Below are 21090 nucleotides of genomic sequence, written 5' to 3'. Positions count from 1 at the left end.
AGTCATAAGTAAGTCTCAAGTCTCTGCCCTCAAGTATCGAGTCAAGTCCCGAGTCAAGACAGGCAAGTCCCAAGTCAAGTCCAAAGTCAAGACTGGAAAGTCTCAAGTCAAGTCCCAAGTCCTGCATTTTGGGTTTCGAGTCCTTTTAACCAGGGGTCCCCAACCTTTTTTGCACCAGGGACCGGTTTAATGTTGGCATTATTTTTAGGGACCGGCCTTCCACGTGTGGCGGATAAATACATGTATAGCAAATAGGTGCATGAAAAATTAATACATGAAAAAACTGACCATAATGTTGAATTTGCAAAAGTTCTCTTCATAGACTTTTGTTTTTTTTTTACTAATTTTTGCTAGTAGTAGGCTGTTTTTTGGCTTTAGTATCTGATGGGTTATTGGTGATACATCACATTCAAGGACAAGAGCATGGATATATAATAAAGATACAAATACTTGCCATTAGTTCCAATAGATTCCTGTCTATTTCCTTTATAAAAGTTATGTATTCATATTTTGTGCAATATTTCATACATAAATACACTAATGTTAGCTTTTTTTGGTCCAATTTTCCATGCGTAAATACATGTGTTATTGCTAACTACTTGAGTAATAGGACTGCGTGCAATCATACCAGCACTTTAACTTACTAGGCCAAAGGAGATGTGTATTTTCTTCCTTCTGCACGATTATTATATGCAACAATTTAGCACTTCTCCATCTGCCCAAAAAACAGCGCATCCACTTTGTTCCTGATCTGCCCTGATCTTAGGTCATCAACCTGCAGTGGACTGCAGATGGAACCTAGCTTTTCGCTAAGATTTGGCACCTTTACATTTGATATGTTTATTCATGTGCATTGTGCCATGTAACAAAGATGTAACAAATCTAGCAAATGGCGACTTCCTATCAGGAGTTTTGTAATACATCTATGAAAAAGCTTATTGGTGTGTCTGGTAGGACTGGCCAATGTTAAGTAGGAGAAAATGCGGTCGATTATAACTTATTTAATGTCTCTGTGCGGCCCGGTAGCAAATGTGTCACCGACCGGTGCCGGTTCCCAGACCGGTGGTTGGGGACCACTGCTTTTAACCACAGACTAATATATTTACACAGATTGTGTATGCTTTTAAAACACTGTATTTATTTATTAAAACAAGTGCGTTTTAAATTGTAGGAAAACAAATTGTACTTCGTAATAGCACTATTAACCAGTCATTTTAAACATTTAACTCATTCCATTACAGAATAAACACATTTCAAAAAACAAGTGCAACTGTACTTATTTGTACAAAAGTGTTAACGTTGTATTTCCATGGCATATTGCATTTTAACTAGTTCCACAGCAGTTTCTATCCTGTTCTTACCTTATCTCATTGATGTCATCTCATACTGTTTATGTGTTTATGTGTGCGTACACATGAAAAACATAATAAATACATGAACATAAAAATGAACAGAGTTGAACTTTTTACATGTCAAGGCCCTATGCAATATGTACACATATTCTTAATATAGTATACATTTTAACTGACCTTTATTTGACTGTTTGTCTTTTTTTAGGTGGCTAAAATATGCGGTGCTGCTGATCGCCGTCTAACGTTACGTTACTGTGTGTGATACATTGACTAACGTAACATTAAGTCTAGGTACCTCATGCAACCCTGCTTGAAAAAAATCACTTAACAAAAAGTATGAATAAGGTAGAGAACTGCAGTGGACGCAACAGATTGCCGTGTTTGCAATCATAGACATTTTATAAGTAGACGCAGCATCGACTGCTACTGCCTACTGGCGCTGACGAGACGTTGGGCCGCCATCTTGGAGTGGTGATCCGCTCCACTCAGTGCAATTCATTTGGCAGGAACAATAAACTGTCAGCGCATTTAATTAATCTTACCTCACTAAATACCACTGATTTTCACACTTTTTTTTGTCATACGTGTAGCTATGATAAAGGACACATGTTTTGGCATGTTTTATTATTCATAATTTGCTTCACAGTAATAGAATATTCTTATATGCTATAAGTGACCAGACGTCCGAGATCAAAACTGGGAATATAATCCCAGAGAAGGGGGAAAAAAACGGTCAGCTATTTTTAAGTTCAAGAAACAATATGATTAGGTTATATATACATGCGTATATCCTACATAAAAAAATGAATGAATACATTAGATGTCTATATAGCTTAGGGACCTATAGACTGTATCTCTGTTGCTGCGGCAGCAGAGAGTTTATTATGTCTTGACACTTTGAAATTATATTTTGTATTACATTCTTCCCTTAAATGATAATGTTTACAGTGATTGTTTTATATTTATTTTTCATTTATGTTGCTTTGGATAAAAGCATCTGCCAAATACTTAAACATAAACATATATAAACACCTAAAAGTCTTTATGTCAGCTAAAACAATCTTTATCTTCATAATTTCTTTCAACTTTATGTTATTTAAGTATGACATTTTTAAATTTGATTAATTTCATTGACAAGCAATTATATTATGGTCATACTCTTGTTTGCTAGCGGCTACGATTTCAGTCCTATTGAAGATCTTTGCTCATTTTTAACTCTGTGGTAATATTCTTTTCACAAAATACAACCAATAGTACGTTAATGTTAAATCTTTCTTGTGAAAAGTAAATCCCTGATTCCTATTTTCAACAGTCCGCTCATTTGAGCAGGAAAACGCTGAACACCAGCCCGGCATCTTTGTTTTCTACCTGTCAACTGTCAGTTTAGGCTGCTCGCCGGCTCCTCATCACCACTTCAAGATGGCGGCAGAATTTCTCGCGTCACAGCAGCCAATGCTGCGTCTACTTATAAGATGTCTATGTTTGCAATAACGTTAGCAGTGAGTTTACAGCCTCGCTACATAGCAAATGAAAGTTACGTTACTTAGCCAATAAACGTTAGCTTACATTCAAAAACTTACCATTCTTTTTGCAACTTCAAATGTCGAACGAAGTTGGAAGTTGTTGCGTCTCGGTCTGTAATCTTCAAACCGCATTTTTTGCATACTGCAATTCGTTTTTTGTTGACCACCTCGTAGTTTTTATACCCGAACGAAACTATCTTTGGTGTTATTTTTCCTCACTGGCGCGTTGTTTGACAGCTCTTCTTCGTTGGTTGTCCTGCAATTTGATTGGCTGAATGATGTCGGATGAAAAAACGTGGATCTAATTGGATTGGATGTTGTACCGACAGCACACACGCTGACAGACACACACACGTACACATTGAAAGATACGGAGCGCTCCTGAAAGTAGCAAGTCTTGTCAAGTCAAAAGGCTCAAGTCCAAGTGAAGTCACAAGTCATTGATGTTAAAGTCTAAGTCAAATTGCAAGTCTCTTTACATTTTGTCAAGTCCAGTCTAAAGTGATGAAATTCATGACTCGAGTCTGACTCGAGTCCAAGTCATGTGACTCGAGTCCACACCTCTGATGTCCAGTGATACTACAAGGCAAGTCCCTGTTGGGCTAACAATACAAAGTAATCCAAAACAGGGTCCTAATGTAGAATAGATCAATTTACAGGTGCTCCCCTATCTCACCATGCACCATTGGCGGGCCGTGCGTTTCCCACCTAGGCCTTCAGTGATGTCCGACTTCAAAGATTACCTCTCAAAATACCATCATTTATGTCACCACATGACCATTGTTGGAGAAATACTATACAGGAACACATTTACGCCCTACTGTGCATTGAACACATCAACAGTGTACAAAACGGGTTATTTTCTGGCGCATTTAAAAAACAATTAACTCGCGTCAGCAATTAAAATATATCTTATGTGGTACTGTCAAAATTAAAATTGCAACACACATTAAAAGTGGAAAAATTAAATATTTGAACTCACAATTTGTTGCACCTATTCGACGCCGTATAAACCAGTGGTACCCCTCGTCATCGGCTTATTCGAATGGAAATGGACAGCATTTCCACATTTCATCGCCAGAACAGCTGAGCTAGCTTGGTTTCACAAGATGTAGTTTCTCTTTAAATATCCTTCTTGAAAATGGCCTTGCAAATACATATCTTCCACCTAAACAACATTTTGTTCTCCCTCTCTGCTATCCCGGTATGGCTACAGCGCAACACTTCCTGCTTCCTGCTAAATTGAAGCTTGTGAATGGATACTCACTTTGGAATGACAAGTGAGTATCCAATCACAGTCTCGTTAACATCAGGCCACTTAGATAGGTTACTTTCAACAACTTGTGATCTGATTGGCTATCGCAACTGTCTCTCAACTCAATGTGTTCTCAAATTAATCCGCTAACGGTCCCGGTGAGTATCCAATCACAGGACGTGTAAATGTCACGTTCAACGTGAGGCCAGCTAGAAGGCCTTACTGACAACAACTCGTGATCTGATTGGCTATCGCAACTGTCTATCACCTGTATGTCCCCGATCACTTACAGTGCACGGACGCATTGATGATTCTGAAGGTTTCTGGCAGATTTGGTACAGCATGGCAACATAAGCTAGCTGAATTCTGATTAGATAAAAACTAAAACTAAAAACAACAGCACTGGAACGAGCATGAAGAGAATATGAACGTTATGATCCGGTGCCAGATCATAGTTTATTTGTGGTTTTGAGTCACTTGTGATTTAAGTTCTGTTTCAGCACCACTGTTTTTGTGTTTTCTTGGTTGTCATGGGTGCTGATTATTTTCACCTGCCTCTGATTAGTGTTCGGGACGCTCACCTGTTCCTGTGCATTGATCGGAAAGCTATTTAGTCCTGCCTTTGTTCGTGAATGATTTATTGGGGACGGCGTGGCGCGGTTGGGAGAGTGGCCGTGCCAGCAACCTGAGGGTTCCTGGTTCAATCCCCAACTCCTACCAACCTCGTCACGTCCGTCGTGTCCTTGAGCAAGACACTTTACCCTTGCTCCTGATGGGTTGTGGTTAGGGCCTTGCATGGTAACTCCCGCCATCAGTGTGTGAATGTATGTGTGAATGGGTGAATGTGGAAATAGTGTCAAAGTGCTTTGAGTACTTTGAAGGTAGGAAAACACTATACAAGTATAACCCATTTACATTATTTATTTATTGCAAATAAATCATTGCCCTACCTGCACGCTGTCTCCGGAGTTCCTACTGTCATCGTAGGAGGAACAATCCGTCACATCATGCCTCCTCGCCATCGCCAACGTTACAATGAATACTTTTAGATATTTAGGGAAAGTAATTACACAAATAATTGTATCTTTAATTATGATTTGTGGTTATGTTAGGCCAGCAGAGAAGGCCTTGCAGGCCCTGACGGCACACCACTGCTACATACTACTTCTGTCTTATCCGTGTGTCTAAAGTCCACTGGATCAATGTGAAGATGCACTGTCACACACGTTCCTTCCTCACGTGCACACATTTGCATTCCAGAAACACACCATTGCAACGTCAACAAGTGCCAGTCAGCAGGCCGCTTCTTTCAGACCCTAGAGTTTTTTTTTTGCAGAACTGAGTGGGCTGAAGAGCACTTTTGATTTGTCCTCCTTTTGGTGATTTGTTGACTCTTTTGTTGACAAAACAAAACAAAAAAAGTCTAACCCCCCCCCCCCCCCCCCCCCCCCACGTGTGTTTCTTTTCTCACCCGCTACATTGTTTTATCACAGCGGGCCATTTCCCTACGCTGTCATGGAGAGATCAGCCCAGCAGTATTGATATACAGCCCTCTCTCACTGCCATCAAAGGGAACTCATTTACCGCTGGAAAGAGACATCACCGCTTTTCTCCAATACCATTTGCTCTCATCCCGCCTCCTCGCTCTCCTCCGCCCACACCACACCCGTTCCTACCTTTTATCCTAGGAAGAGGAGATGGATGGATGTGTGCGCCTCGCATGTACGTGCCTCTTATTTTGAAGTCGGACGTATGAAGTCTTGCTCTGCTGTGTGAGCTCAACAGCGGGTGGGCTGCAGTGTTTCTAACAGAGCCTTGTGTGGTGTGTGTGTGTGTGTGTGTATGTGTGTGTGCGTGTGTGCTCTCACTTGTTGATTCAGCAGTCCGACGGCGTCCATGTTGTGCTGCAACTTGGTCTGCATGTCGGCCAGTATGCCCAAATTCAAGGCCACACGAGTCTCTTTTTCCAGTCTGACAATATAAAATACATTTTAAGGAAAACATCACTTATTTTATACAAAGGTAATCGGTAACACTTCAGTATGGGGAAAATATTCTAAGTAACAAATACTTAATTTAGAGTTATTAGGTTAGGGTTTGGGTTGGTTGTATAATAAGGCCATGCAGAATAAGGCATTAATAAGTACTTAATAATGACTAATTAAGAGCCAATATGTTACTAACTTGCATGTTAATAAGCAACAAATTAATGGTGAATATGTTCCCCATACTAAATTGTTACCAGGTAATCATAACAATTGTACATTTAAAAGTGCAGTTTGCTGAGGGCTCGCTCGCATTAGCTTACAGCTCGAGATTGACATAACTTTCTTTTATGAGCACTGGAACGAAGAAAGTGAGTGGGGAGAACAGTGCTGAGAAGAAGAAGCCAATGATATTTGCTGAATTAAAGAAAGAAATCATCAAAAACATGACCAATTGGTAGCCAACCTTGCGAAGCAATTTGAGCGTGTCACTGCTAGTCTGCACTATACTGAAGCAGAATAAGTCTAACGCCAACCAAGAATGTTGAAGACCTGCTCAGTGGCCTTGTGGTTGGAGTGTCCGCCCTGAGATCGGTAGGTCGTAAGTTCAAACCCCGGCCGAGTCATACCAGAGACTATAAAAATGGGACCCATTGCCTCCCTGCTTGGCACTCAGCATCAAGGGTTGGAATTGGGGGTTCAATCACCAAAATGATCCCCGAGCGTGGCCACCCCTCACTGCTCACTGCTCCCCTCACCTCCCAGGGGGTGAAACAAGGGGATGGGTCAAAGGAGGATAAGTCTACCACACCTAGTGTGTGTGACTATCAGTGGTACTTTAACTTTAACTTTTAACTTTAAAATAATATCTTAACCGCGGACATGTATACATGAAAATATGGAGAAGCTGCTAATGGTGTGTTTGACAGAGAAGCAGCTAGAAGGAGATACTGTAGAAGTCCACTTTCCAAGGTAAATGCTGTACATTGTTATACTACTCCATAAAACTACTGTATGTCACAAAGTGTTAGTGATGAACCCCAAGATGCAGAGATAGCAGGCTTGATGCAGGAAAACATGACTTTTAATGTCAAAAATAAAATGCAGGAAAACAGGAATCAGGAACCAGGAACCAGGCAAACTGGAAACAGTTTACAGGAACCAGCATACAGGAAACAGGAATCAGGAAACAGCTAACAATACTCCAGCACTGACTGGACGGCGAGCAGCCGGCTGATTGAAACCAGGTGTGGCCAGGATGCCAATCAGCCGCAGGTGAGGGGAAACAGCACTAAGGGAGACAAGCAGGAAACTGAACCAAAATAAGAGCGCTGAGAGGAAATAAAACACAAACACAGAGGAAAAACTAAAACATAACCAAACTGTCAGTGACAAGCCTGACAATGTAGTTGATTCTATTGCAGTGATTCTCAAACTGTGGTAGCCCTGGTACCACTAGTGGCTCCATCTAGTGGTATGCCCAAGAAGCCTGTAAATATGTACTGTATAAGGAGAATCGTTGTTGCGTTTTGTGCATTGTGTGTATGTTACTGTGGCCAAAACTACTAAACATACCTGCTAAATAAAAACTCTCCTTTGTTTTTAATTAATACTTAGGCCTACTACGCAACTGTATTTTAACTTTGGTCATTATGGTGGTACTTGGAGCGCCAAGTGTTTTCTGAGGTGGTTTTTGGTGGAAAAATAGTTATAGAACCACTGATATATTGTTGTTAGGAACGTGTCGTGTGAGACAATGGTTTGTTGTGCTTTCAAAACGCAGGCGGGCGAGGAGGCAGCGTGCAGGTAAAAAGGTTTTTAATGCACTAAACCAGGCGTGTCAAACGTACGGCCCGTGGGCCGGATCAGGCCTGCAAACAGGTTTTGTGCGGCCCGCCAGATGAGTTTGCTAAGTATAAAATTGAGCTGAAATTGTTTAATGAAAGAAACTGCTGATCTAAATGTGTCCACTGGGTGTCACAATGATAAATGATAAATGGGTAATACTTGTATAGCGCTTTTCTACCTTCAAGGTACTCAAAGCGCTTTGACAGTATTTCCACATTTACCCATTCACACACACATTCACACACTGATGGCGGGAGCTGCCATGCAAGGCGCTAACCAGCAGCCATCAGAGGCAAAGGGTGAAGTGTCTTGCCCAAGGACACAACGGACGTGACTAGGAAGGTAGAAGGTGGGGATTGAACCCCAGTAACCAGCAACACTCCGATTGCTGGCACAGCCACTCTACCAACTTCGCCAATAACAACTCTGTTGGGCAAGCAAACGCTTGATTCCGGGGCCAAGCAAGAGGTACGCAGTAAAGCGCATATAGCTATGGTAACGTATGGCTGTAACTCCTCCCCTTGAACAAATGAAACGCAAAACCTGCAGTTTTAGGTCTTCTGCTTCGAACACATTGCTCTTTGGTGCCCTCATTGCCCCTAAATGTCTGTCAAAAATGAGAAAAGTGAGTGTAACTCAACCATCTTCAACAGTTTCTACCTCCGTTTCTACGCCATTACGGTGCGTAGGTTTGACACCTACGCACTAAACAAAATGAAAGCAAAATACGAACGCCGCTAGAAGAGGCACTGAAGCATAGGGATGATTATGCACGACTAAAACTAACATAAACAGGCTACAAAGTAAAGGAAATCAGAATGCTGGACAACAGCAAAGACTTATGATACAAAGTACTATCGAACTTGACATGACCACAGCTAATGAATAATGTCCCGACAAAGAACGAAGGCTTTCGCACAACTTAAATAGTCTCGGTTACAAACAGAAAACAGGTGTGGGGACTCGCGCTCAAAGGCAGGTGTGAAGCTGCTACAGGAAAAGAGGAAGTGAAAACTACAAAATAAGAGCGCAGGACAGGAACTTGAACGCAACACACAGGAAAATACCAAGAAACTCCAAATAAGGCCGTGACAATTGTATTGTTTTCATAGAATATTTCATAACTAAAATAAATATATATATATTTTTTAAAAGCACGTTACACGTTAAAATTGTGCTATTTTGGGGGAAGCAAGCATCAATTAAATTAATTTAAATGGGAGATGTTGATTTGAGATGCAAGTGCTTTGAGTTAAGAGCTCCGTCACAGAACCAATTAGGCTTGTAAGTTGAGCTATTCTTTTTTTAAATATTTCTACTAATGTGTACATAGATCAAATAAAGTGCTGCAGGAGCCGGGAACTGCAAAGTGAAGATCCCCCAGTTTGGATTAAAGACTGTTCTAGGTCATTTATAACTGTTGATTAATGATTAACACACACCTTAATTATTAAGTCACTTCTAAAAGATTTATACAGCCTTATTGTACAGTTGTACACATTTGTTGTATCGCGGCAAACTTTTAAACTGTTGCAGGGCACTTTCAATCAAACCAAATGTGGGGCGAAAAAAAAAGAATCTGTCTTCATTACAAGCACATTCAGAAGACCTTATTACTAAACCCACAGCGAGCAAATGAGTTCCGGAAATCATTAAATCCAAAAGAGCACACGAGCAAAATGAGTGCGGTCGCAGACATGCAGGGGAACATTAAGAGCACAAGAAGCCATTTAAGAACTGAAGTGTTTATTAACAACATTTTTTGGGGGGAGGAGGGGGTGAGAGACAACAATTATTAACTATTTTCAGATCCCCAAGATATGCCTATTAAATCAACGGCAGAGGATAATGGCGTAATGTGGAGCGTGCTGCGCTCCTTCTTTCATGGTTGAGTGAACCTGTCCAGTTAGCATTGAGAAGGGGGAAAAAATCCTCTAAATACTTTATTGAAGACTTCTTAGGCCATTAAAGTACCACTGTACCGCCCCTATGTTAATGTACTGCTAAAAAAGCCATACAGGATATTTTCAATGCGAGGCGAGGATGCAAAGACTTCATTGTGCCCTACTTGAGCTGCAAAAGCGTACTGAATTGTTAGATGATTAAACACTAGTAAACAACTTTATCTACCTCTGCATGCGCTTTAAAATAGTGAAAAGCTGCGCTACTCAGCTGTGGGTGTGAAGCATGTCACACTTGGGAGCAGTGGCCGGACGTGTGTTTCCCACCTAGGCCTTCAGTGACGTTTGACTTCAGTGATTACCTCTCAAAATACCACAATTGATGTCACCACATGACCATTGCTGGAGAAATACTACACAGAAACACATTTACGCCCTTCTGTGCATTGAGTCACCTCAACTGTGTACAAACTGGGTTATTTTCAGGCACAATTGAAAATCAATTTAAACGCATCAGCAATTACAACATATCTTATGTGGTACTGTCAAAATAAAAATTGCAAATAACATACTAAACGTGAAAAAATGAAATATTTGAACTCACTATTTGACGCCGTATAAGCCACTGGTACCCCTCGTCGTCGGCTGATTCGAGTGGAAATGGCGAGCTTTACCACATTAGCCGACATCGTCTCACAAGAAGTAGTTTCTCTTTGTATATCCTTCTTGAAAATGGTCTCGTAAGTATATTGTAGCGTTAGATGGATTAATAATGGTCTTTGGTTGAAGATGTCAAGCAAAGATTCCACTCTGTCCGATCAATGCCAATTTGAATAATCATGTTAATTTCAAACGCACACATGAATGAAGGGCATACACTACCGTTCAAAAGTTAGGGGTTACCCAAACAATTTTGTGGAATAGCCTTCATTTCTAAGAACAAGAATAGACTGTCAAGTCTCAGATGAAAGTTCTCTTTTTTCTGGCCATTTTGAGCGTTTAATTAACCCCACAAATGTGATGCTCCAGAAACTCAATCTGCTCAAAGGAAGGTCAGTTTTGTAGCTTCTGTAACGAGCTAAACTGTTTTCAGATGTGTGAACATGATTGCACAAGGGTTTTCTAATCATCAATTAGCCTTCTGAGCCAATGAGCAAACACATTGTACCATTAGAACACTGGAGTGATAGTTGCTGGAAATGGGCCTCTATACACCTATGTAGATATTGCACCAAAAACCAGACATTTGCAGCTAGAATATTCATTTACCACATTAGCAATGTATAGAGTGTATTTCTTTAAAGTTAAGACTAGTTTAAAGTTATCTTCATTGAAAAGTACAGTGCTTTTCCTTCAAAAATAAGGACATTTCAATGTGACCCCAAACTTTTGAACGGTAGTGTACTTAGTCAACAGCCATACATGTCACACTAAGGGTGGCCGTATGAACAACATCAACACTGTCATAAATATGTGCCATGTAGTGGAACCACACTAAACAACAATGAGAAACACATTTCGGGAGAATATTTGCAGCGCAACACAACATAGACACAACAAAACAAGTTCCCAGAATTCCCTGCAGCACCAACTCTTCCGGTACGCTACAATATATCTGGCACCTTCATTTTGTTCTCCTTCTCTGCTATCCCGGTCTGGAGCAGAGAAGGCATTGCTGGGCCTGATGGCACACCAATGCTTGGGAGTAAAGTTGTGTATAATGACTTTTTGCAGTGTTTTTCAAACTTATTTGAGCCAAGGCACATTTTTTGCGTTTAAAAAATCCGGAGGCACACCCCCAGCAGAAATGTATTAAAAACGAAACTCAGTTGACAGTAAAGAGTCGTTGTCGCAATTGTTGGATATGACTTTAAACCATAACCAAGCATGCACTAATATAACTCTTGTCTCAAAGTAGGTGTACTGTCACCCCCTGTCACATCACGCCGTGACTTATTTTGAGTTTGTTGCTGTTTTCCTATGTGTAGTGTTGTAGTTCTTGTCTTGCGCTCCTATTTTGGTGGCGTTTTCTCTTTTTTGGGTATTTTCCTGTAGCAGTTTCATGTCTTCCTTTGAGCGAATATTTCCCGCATCTACTTTGTTTTAGCAATCAAGAATATTTCAGTTGTTTTTATCCTCCTTTGTGGGGACATTGATGATTGTCATGTCATGTTCGGATATACATTGTCTTTGCTCCACAGTAAGTCTTCGCTGTCGCCCAGCATTCTATTTTTGTTTACTTTGTAGCCAGTTGATTTTTAGTTTTGCTCTACATAGCCTTCCCTAAGCATTAATGCCTTTTATTAGGGGCACTCACCTTTTGTTTATTTTTGGTTTAAGCATAAGACACCTTTTTTACCTGCACTCTGCCTCCCGCTGTTTCCGACATCTACAAAGCAATTAGCTACCGGCTGCCACCTACTGATATGGAAGAGTATTACACGGTTACTCTGCCGAGCTCTAGACAGCACCGACCACTCAACATTAACACATCATTTTCAGACTGTAATTACTGGTTTGCAAAAAAAATTTTTAACCCAAATAGGTGAAATTAGATAATCTCCCACGGCACACCAGACTGTATCCCACAGTGGTTGAAAAACACTGACCTATTGTGTTATTAATGATTGCTTACTTCCTTCTTTGTAGTACAACATTGGTTCTGTTGTTAATGTGAAGTGAATATACTTAAAAAAAATAAAATGGGAACATTGTTCCTATCGTCACAAAAACCCCAGAACTTCAAAAAGTGACTTCCTTTTTGCAAAAGTTGAGCAAACAAGTGCGTGAGATGAACGATTTTTGGCACATTTGGAGGTCATAAAAAGGCTCTAGGATGTTTAAAGAGGGATAGACACTCGGGCAGGTGTGTCAAATTCGTTTTTTTGAGAGCCACATCACAATTATGGCATGTAAGAGTGAATCGAAATGTATACTAACCTCGTTACACCATTTGCACAGAAAACTCTTTTTGATTACTATAATTGTTACTAACATATTGATTGCTTGTTGCAGGCTCAGATAACATATATGGAGCCAGAACACTGCCACTAAGATTTGGTGTCGAAAAAAGAAATTGACAGTGTAGAAAAAGTTGTTTTGGCACCGAAACAAGTTTTGGCAACAAATAAATACACATATTGGTGGATATTTTTTCGAATGAAGACATGTTTTCAATGCCAATTTTTATATTTGTGTACACTTGTATTATTTTTGTGTGTTTCAAAGGTTTTTATGATAGCTTCTCTTTTTTACGCTTTTGTTTCTTTTTTTCGGTTTCGCTTCTTTTATTAACAATTTAAACATTTTAACATGAGGGGTGGGGGCCTGCGGGGGAGGTTTACCACAAGTTTACCCGGAAGCAGTTTTACTGGACTTGGGCATACAAGTAAAAGTCCAGAAAAAGTAGAAAGGAGGACCCATGGTGTCTAAATCAAGTTTTAAAAATATATGATATCTTCGTGATAACCTAGCCATACTTTCAGGATGTCATACAAGCAGTACGAAAATTGATTATGTACTTTTTAAATGTCAATGTTTGTCTCGATAGAGCCGTGATATTTGTCGTAACTTTGTAAGGAACAATACTTTGTTACGTTTCCGCGCTTAGGGAAAAAAGCGACTCTAAAATGTAAGTGTAGCTGTATTTCTTCATTTAAAACATTTAACCCCAGACATGTAAAGCTTGGTGTGACATGAGTAATATAATATATACTCAGCATTTGCCAGTAAAGCCTTACATCTGATCTATCTTTTTATCTCTATGTTTACACCTAAATAGGTGGACTCATGTCTTATTGTGTGTCCTATTGTATTGTCAAGTATTATTTTGACTTGTATAAACAATGTGCTAAAACTACTGCTATTTCTGCCTTAATTGCAAATTATACAAAATAGGGGGATACATACAGCTATACTAAATGATGTTCCATAATATTTACATGTACATTTGAAAATACAACCTACAACATGTTTTTAAAACTTCCACTGCTATAATGTAGAGCTGGGGGATTGTTTAAAAGGAATTTAAAAAACAGGCTGGACTTTTAGTGGAGACATTTCTATTAACAATTCCATTAAAACATCTTTAAAAATAATATCTGTGTAGTACTTTGTGATGTTGCTGTATATAATTAAACAATGGGACATCTGGACTTCCTTCACAGGCATGTTTCTGAGAGGATAACCAAATACAGAACATCATCAAGTGAGCGAAGCTGATGGTTGACTTGTTACATTTTATTTAAAAAACATAAACAATCATATAATAAATCCTCCGTTAACTGTATAATAACTGATGAATATGAGTAATTTTCAAAGTTATTTTGTTTGCTTTGTAAAGAGATTAATGTTTCCCCCATGTTAAGAATAACATTGAATGTATACATAGTAATAAATCAGACATTTAATAAATAAAATAAATATATCCTAATAACCTCTTAGTGCATATGTAAAACCAATTGTGAGTGCTTTACGAAGTGGTCAAAGAGTAATAAAGTAACAGGGACGGTGTGGCGCGGTTGGGAGAGTGGCCGTGCCAGCAACCTGAGGGTTCCTAGTTTAATCCCCACCTTCTACCAACCTCGTCATGTCCGTTGTGTCCTTGAGCAAGACACTTCACCCTTGCTCCTGATGGGTCGTGGTTAGGGCCTTGCATGGCAGCTCCCGCCATCAGTGTGTGAATGTGGAAATAGTGTCAAAGAGCTTTGAGTACCTTGAAGGTAGAAAAGCGCTATACAAGTGTAACCCATTTATCATTTACCATTCCATTTAAAGTAGGTCACTGTATCATGTTTACAACTACAACAATGTCTCTGAACAGAAAATGAATCGGCAGCAACACATACAAGATAAGTGCAAAAACAACTTTCGCTTCATAATTTCATGTTTTGAAGCTTTTTTAAACTTAATTTAGACACCATCGGACCTCCTTTCTTCTTCTACGGTGTTTTACTTGCATGCTCAAGTCCAGTAAAACTGCTTCCAGGTAAACTTGTTGTAAGCCCCGCCCACAGGCGCCCGCCCCTCACGCTAAAACGCTGCCTTTAGGTTGAAACCTTAAAAAAAAGAAGCGAACCCGGGGAAAAAAAGAAACAAATTCGTAAAAAAGATAAGCGAATGTGGGAAAAAAAAAGTTGATAATTAAAACCTTTAAAACACACGGAAACAGTAAAGGTGTTGAAAAATAGCAATACTGGCATCGGAAACATATCATGATTTTTTTTTTTTAAATATGTTTTGGAATGTCCGATTATTTAACCATTTTGGTCCAGCATCTTCTTTTACTCGGGGGTATATCAGAGAAAACTTGTCCCTGACAGGGATATCATTTTGTTTGGGTGTTCCAAAATATATTACAGCTGTGTTGCTTCTCGGGACGGTCTTGGCCAAAAGACTCATTCTCCAAGAGTGGAAAACTCCATCTGCACCCAACTTCAGGAACTGGTTAAATGGGCTTGTGAATGTAATGACTCTTGAAAAAATAAGATTTAGAAACTCTACAAATATGAATAAATGGGAACTGACCTGTAAGCCTTTACTGACATATATTGAATCATAACTTATAGACATTTTTTCCTTCTTTTTTTTTCTCTGGAAAGGGAGGGGAAGAAAAGAAAGGGGAAAGAAAGAGAAATAAGAGGGGGAAGAAAGGAGAGGCAAGAAGAGAGGGAAAAAGGAAAAACAAAAATAAAAAAAATGGTTGTATCTTTTTTGTAGTGTATTCCTTTTTTTTTATTATTGTTATTATTCGTTGTATTGTTCCCAAACTACCATTGCTTTTTTGTGTCACTTTTGATATGGTTTTGTCACGGTTTACTTGCTTTTTTTGTGTCTCTTTTTAATATATATATATATATCTTTTTTTTAAAAAAAATTCTGATCAAGCCACGAATATTTTAATATCTTCTTCTTTTTTAAGTGTGAACTGTGGAGAGCTCCTCGGGAGGTGATCTAGTGATCACTTCCTTGGGATCCTTGATGCCGAGGAATATTCATCCATCTTGCTATGGTCTGGATCGTCTGCTGATCCTGAGCCAGTGCAGGATGGATGGATATATACAATATCTGGGTATATTTTCTAATAATGTCCATACTGTAAACCTTGAGTTGTTACAGCCTCTCTCCTCAAGCGTGCATGTGAGTGTGGATGTGTGCATGTATGAAGCAGTGGTGTGCGGTGAGGTTCATGACTGGTGAGGCACTGACTTCATCACAGTCAGATTTACAAACATATGAACCCTAAAGAGTATCTTATTCACCATGTGATTGGCAGCAGTTAACGGGTTGTGTTTAAAAGCTCATACCAGCATTCTTCCCTGCTTGGCACTCAGCATCAAGGGTTGGAATTGGGGGTTAAATCACCAAAAATTATTACCAGGCACGGCGCCGCTGCTGCCCACTGCTCCCCTCACATACCAGGGGGTGAACAAGGGATGGGTCAAATGCAGAGGACACATTTCACCACACTTAGTGTGTGTGTGACAATCATTGGTACTTTAACAAAAAAGCACATTTAATACAAAAAAAACGTTATTATGGTCTTACCTTTACTTATAAGTGCGGGAGCAGTGGTGTTCGTGTTGGAAGAGTTGTGAATGAATGAAATATGAAATCCGCGCTGCCGTCTGCAGGTGTACCTAATGTTGTGTCCCTGTTCACGGCTCCTCCGGCGCGCCGCGCGAGCATTGTTGTTTTTGCACTTTTTGGCTTCTTGTTAAGTGACTTCTTTTGGGTGGATTCGGTCTTGCACGTGGAGGGTTTGGGTGTGGGCTTTGGTTGGTGTGGCCGCGGCGCTCCCGTCGGGGGTGCATTCTGCGGCGGAGGTGCTTGGCACCAGGAGGCGGGGTTATGAGACGAGCCTCCAGTTTATGATCGCTCAGCACAATAAATACGTTACACACATACAGTTGTTGACAAACTACACTGTACATTATATACCTCAGCTAACTAAACTATGGAAATGTATAATATAATTCATATAGCAATACGGTCTCACTGCACAGCAGGCCAGCAGTTAGCCGAGTCATTGCGCACAATCCATGTTGAGGCACAAATCAGTGACGTGCCTCAACTGGCTGCTGATCACCGCACCGTCTCTTCTCAGTATTTGAACGGCAAATGTGAAAATAAAAATAAAAATAATCTAAAACTGGTGAAGTTAAATGGAAAATAACTTTAGTATAATCACTGGATACATATAACAATTTAATTAATTTTTTTTCTTTTTACTTTTTTTTTTTTTCCATGATGGCAGGTGAGGCCGTGCCTCCCCTGCCTCTAGTGACGGCACGCCACTGGTATGAAGGGTCTGAGTGAGCAAAGTATGATTGTCAAATGTGATTTTAACTGTAAAATTCAACAACATTTATTTGTAAAAAAATAAATAAATAAAATATCCACCAAAAATAGGGTATTTTTTTGAATGTTTGTATTTATTTATTGCCAAAACTTGTTTGGGTGCCAATACAACTATTTCCACAATGTCATTTTTTTTGTTCGATACCAAATCTTACTGGCAGTGTTCTTGCTCCATAACAACATTAAAATGAACAACATATGCAATTGGATGCAGTACATTTTTCTGTCAAAATTGAAAGAATTATACAGAAAGTGCTTTAATATTTCCAGCCTTTTTCTAGCAGATGATGTGGCGGGGTCACTTTAAATTACGCGGCATGTCACATAAAGTGATGTGGCGGGCCACTTTGAAAATGCGGCATATCACATAAAATGATGCGGCAAGCTACTTTAATGATGCGGCGGACCACATAAAAGAGTGTGGCAAGACCACATAAAATGACGTGGTGGGCCACTTTACATCATGTGGCGGGCCAGATTACACTCATGATGCAGTAAGTTAAATGATGCGGACATGTTTGTTACTGGATACTTTGTATTACGCCTTGGTAAGACTTTGTATGTGTACGTAACATGCAACTATAATTATTTGATATTTGTTTATATTGACAAATGTTGTGTTTTAGACTGTAATATTGTTCAATCAAGGATACTTATTACGTGTGTTTAACATGTGTGATATTGTGTGCTTAGCTGTTGTGTAGCTGCTAGCTCCGAGTAGCCTCTAGCCTACCGTTTTTACCTTAGTGAAGGACATTTAGATATTAACCAACTCTTTAGCTTTGCACAATAAAACGTGCTTCAGGACTGCTTATATTGTTGTATTATTTTGGCAAATATCGGGCCGATATCATAATCGGCTCATGGCACTCTGAGTATATACTATTTTTTTCTCTTTCCATTTTTTTCAAAAATAAATGGAGAGACAAACAATGATCTCTAATACAAAACAAAAAAATTCACTAAAAGGTGGTCCTAATATTTTGGTAACCTCATAAAAGGCTTCCAATATTGTAAACTTGCATCATTATTTCAATATGCTAATTAGTTCTGTAGTTCTTCAGTGTTCCAATTAAATTCAGCATTTGTATCTGTGAAAAAGCAACATTTGTGTACCTAATGTTGTGATGCATTGTCATACAGTCTGTGCAGCATAGATTCATTAATTTGGAAAATGAGGAGCAAGGAGGCACTGATGCTTTCAATCCTCGTCCGTTCTTGTTTTTTTTTTTTGCATTTAACAACAGGAAAGGAACTTCCAAAATAAAGAAATAAACACAAATCCACATGCACCATTTGACAGAATGCAATTTGACTCACCCCACATTAAGCAGGCACAGTCATTTAGCCAAATGTCCTGCAAATGACGGAAAATAATTGCAACTGACCCTTCTAGACCGTTTAATTTCACACAATAATTATCAAACAGCCAACATTCACTGGTGGAAAAAAAAAAGGAAACACTTTGATCTGTTTAATTGCCTCTCGGTAATATGTCTTCCCAAGAGTGTGCAGCTGTGCAAAATAAACATGATGGTGATGTAAAGGCCCGATTCGCAGCTGGAGAGACAACTGTGCGAGATTTATGGGAGGATTGGCGCGACGCCTGTGTAAACATCTGTTTTAACGCAAACGATGTTGTGTGTAATTAGTGTTTTAACCCAATCAGTGGGTGTATAATTACAGTCATTAGTGTCAACGCCAAGCTGCCATGCTCTCTAAACTAGGCAATAAACTCTCCCCGCACACACTCACACACACACTATCTCCCATTGCATCTTTCTTATTTACTGCTGTATATTTTATGCAAGACTTGACTCTTCCTTATCACCCCGCTCTGTTCCTCTGCCACATCGCTCCTCTCTGTGTTTACACAAATCCTCTGCTGTGATCACAGAGTGCTCTTAATTGGAAGCACATCGTTAGCGGGCGGAGCCTGATGAGCGCTTCCCCCTGATGGGTTGTGTCACAGCCACTGAGCCAGAGGTCCCAGCAGCAAATAATAAGCTGTCGCCACTTCTGTCATCATCGCCTGCATATCAATTTGCAATGGTCCCTATTTATTTTTTTGTTAATGGAGGTACTTGGAGGTGACATGAAAAGGATGACACATGTGTTAAATGATTTCATCAATTAATAGGTGCTGCATAATAGGTGCTGCATAATAGGTGCTTCTGAAACGAGAAAAAAAGAGATTGGAACTATAAAAATAAAAAAAATAAAAAGGGCAACTGCACCGATTCCTAAAGCAGTATTGCCAATTGTTAACTGTAACAATGTACCACATTGCTTTTAAAGTCAGTCTTTACCAGGGCTGCAGTTGTCAGTTATTTTAGTGATCAAATAATCAATCAAATACAGCGTTTATTTTTTTAAATTAATTGAGTACTTGGATAAAGCACACTTTTTGCCTCAATGAGTATTTTAGGGAACAAAGTTCAAATCAACAAAGACTTTTCTGCTCGCAATAACTTTCATTCTTTTGTTTCATAAATACACATCATCAACATTGATATTGCACTTTAAACATGTGTGCAATAATACAAATAAATAAAAAAATATACATATATACATGCATGTACAGTACATACAACACCCAAAACCAGTGAAGTTGGCAAGTTGTGTAATGCGTGAATAAAAACAGAATACAATGATTTGCAAATCCTTTTCAACGTATATTCAATTGAGTACACTGCAAAGACAAGATATTAAAAGGTTCGAACTGAGAAACTAAATTATTTATCATTTATCAACAACACCCGGAAACACCACCGGCTTTGCTGGGCCCGAGCTCATCGAAGATGGACTGATGCAAAGTGTAAAAGTGTTCTGTGGTCTGACGAGTCCACATTTCAAATAGTTTTTGGAAACTGTGGATGTCGTGTCCTCCGGAACAAAGAGGAAAAGAACAATCCGGATTGTTATAGGCGCAAAGTTCAAAAGCCAGCATCTGTGATGGTATGGGGGTGTATTAGTGCCCAAGACATAGGTAACTTATGCATATATTTAATTACACAACGTGCCAACTTCACCGGTTTTGGGTTTTGTACATACTGTGTATACATGCATATACATTAATATACAGTATATACTGTATAACCACCCATCCATCCATTTTTGACCACTTTTCGGTGGGCCTATCCCAGCTGCATTCGGGTGGAAGGCGGGGTGCACCCTGGACAAGTCGCCACCTCATCACAGGGCCAACACAGATAGACAGATAACATTTGCACTCACATTCACACTATAAGGACCAATTAGTGTTGCCAATCAACCTATCCCCAGGTGCATGTCTTTGGAGGTGGGAGGAAGTCGGAGTACCGGCAGGGAACCACGCAGTCACGGAGAGAACATGCAAATTCCTCACAGAAAGACCCCGAGTCCAGGGATCGAACCCAGGACCTTCTGATTGTGAGGCACGAGCACTAACCCCTTGTCTACAGTGCTGCCACATATATATGTGCTGCTCTAAATGTGGCCACTCGAAGTCTCGACAGCAATTCTTTATATCCCCTGCTGTGAGAGCGCGCATGGCTTCAGAGGGGGCGAAGCTATGTGCCATGTTAAGACAGAGGCAACACTTCCGTGTTCAGACACAAAGTACTTATGCTGCTTATTAGTGATAGTACACAAAATGTGGATTGTTACATTCATGCCTTAATTGTAAAAGATGTTGGTAATGTAACTTGTGTTATGTCTACCTAAATATGATGTACTACCAGTCTGTGGTTGCCAGTGTTCTGTACTACATTGTAGTGTGCTGGGGGGGGGGGGGGGGGGGGGGGGGCAGTACATCTAAGAAGGACAGCTCCAGACTGGAGAAACTGATCAGGTGGGCCGGTTCTACGATCGGAATAAAACTGGACT

General features: G+C 39.8%; 1 protein-coding gene across 1 annotated transcript in view; it reads right to left on the bottom strand.

The window, feature by feature from the left end:
• The window catches only part of LOC133629991 (myosin-9-like), a 385153-nt gene that overhangs the window by 16932 nt on the left and 347131 nt on the right, over positions 1-21090 (bottom strand). Inside the window, exon 21 of the mRNA XM_062021171.1 lies at positions 5999-6101. Within this exon, the coding sequence (XP_061877155.1) occupies positions 5999-6101 (103 nt within the window). The remainder of the gene's footprint in view (positions 1-5998; positions 6102-21090) is intronic.

This window comes from Entelurus aequoreus, linkage group LG15 (assembly GCF_033978785.1).
Source record: "Entelurus aequoreus isolate RoL-2023_Sb linkage group LG15, RoL_Eaeq_v1.1, whole genome shotgun sequence".
Lineage (NCBI taxonomy): Eukaryota > Metazoa > Chordata > Actinopteri > Syngnathiformes > Syngnathidae > Entelurus > Entelurus aequoreus.
This window is presented reverse-complemented; position numbering and strand designations above follow the sequence as displayed.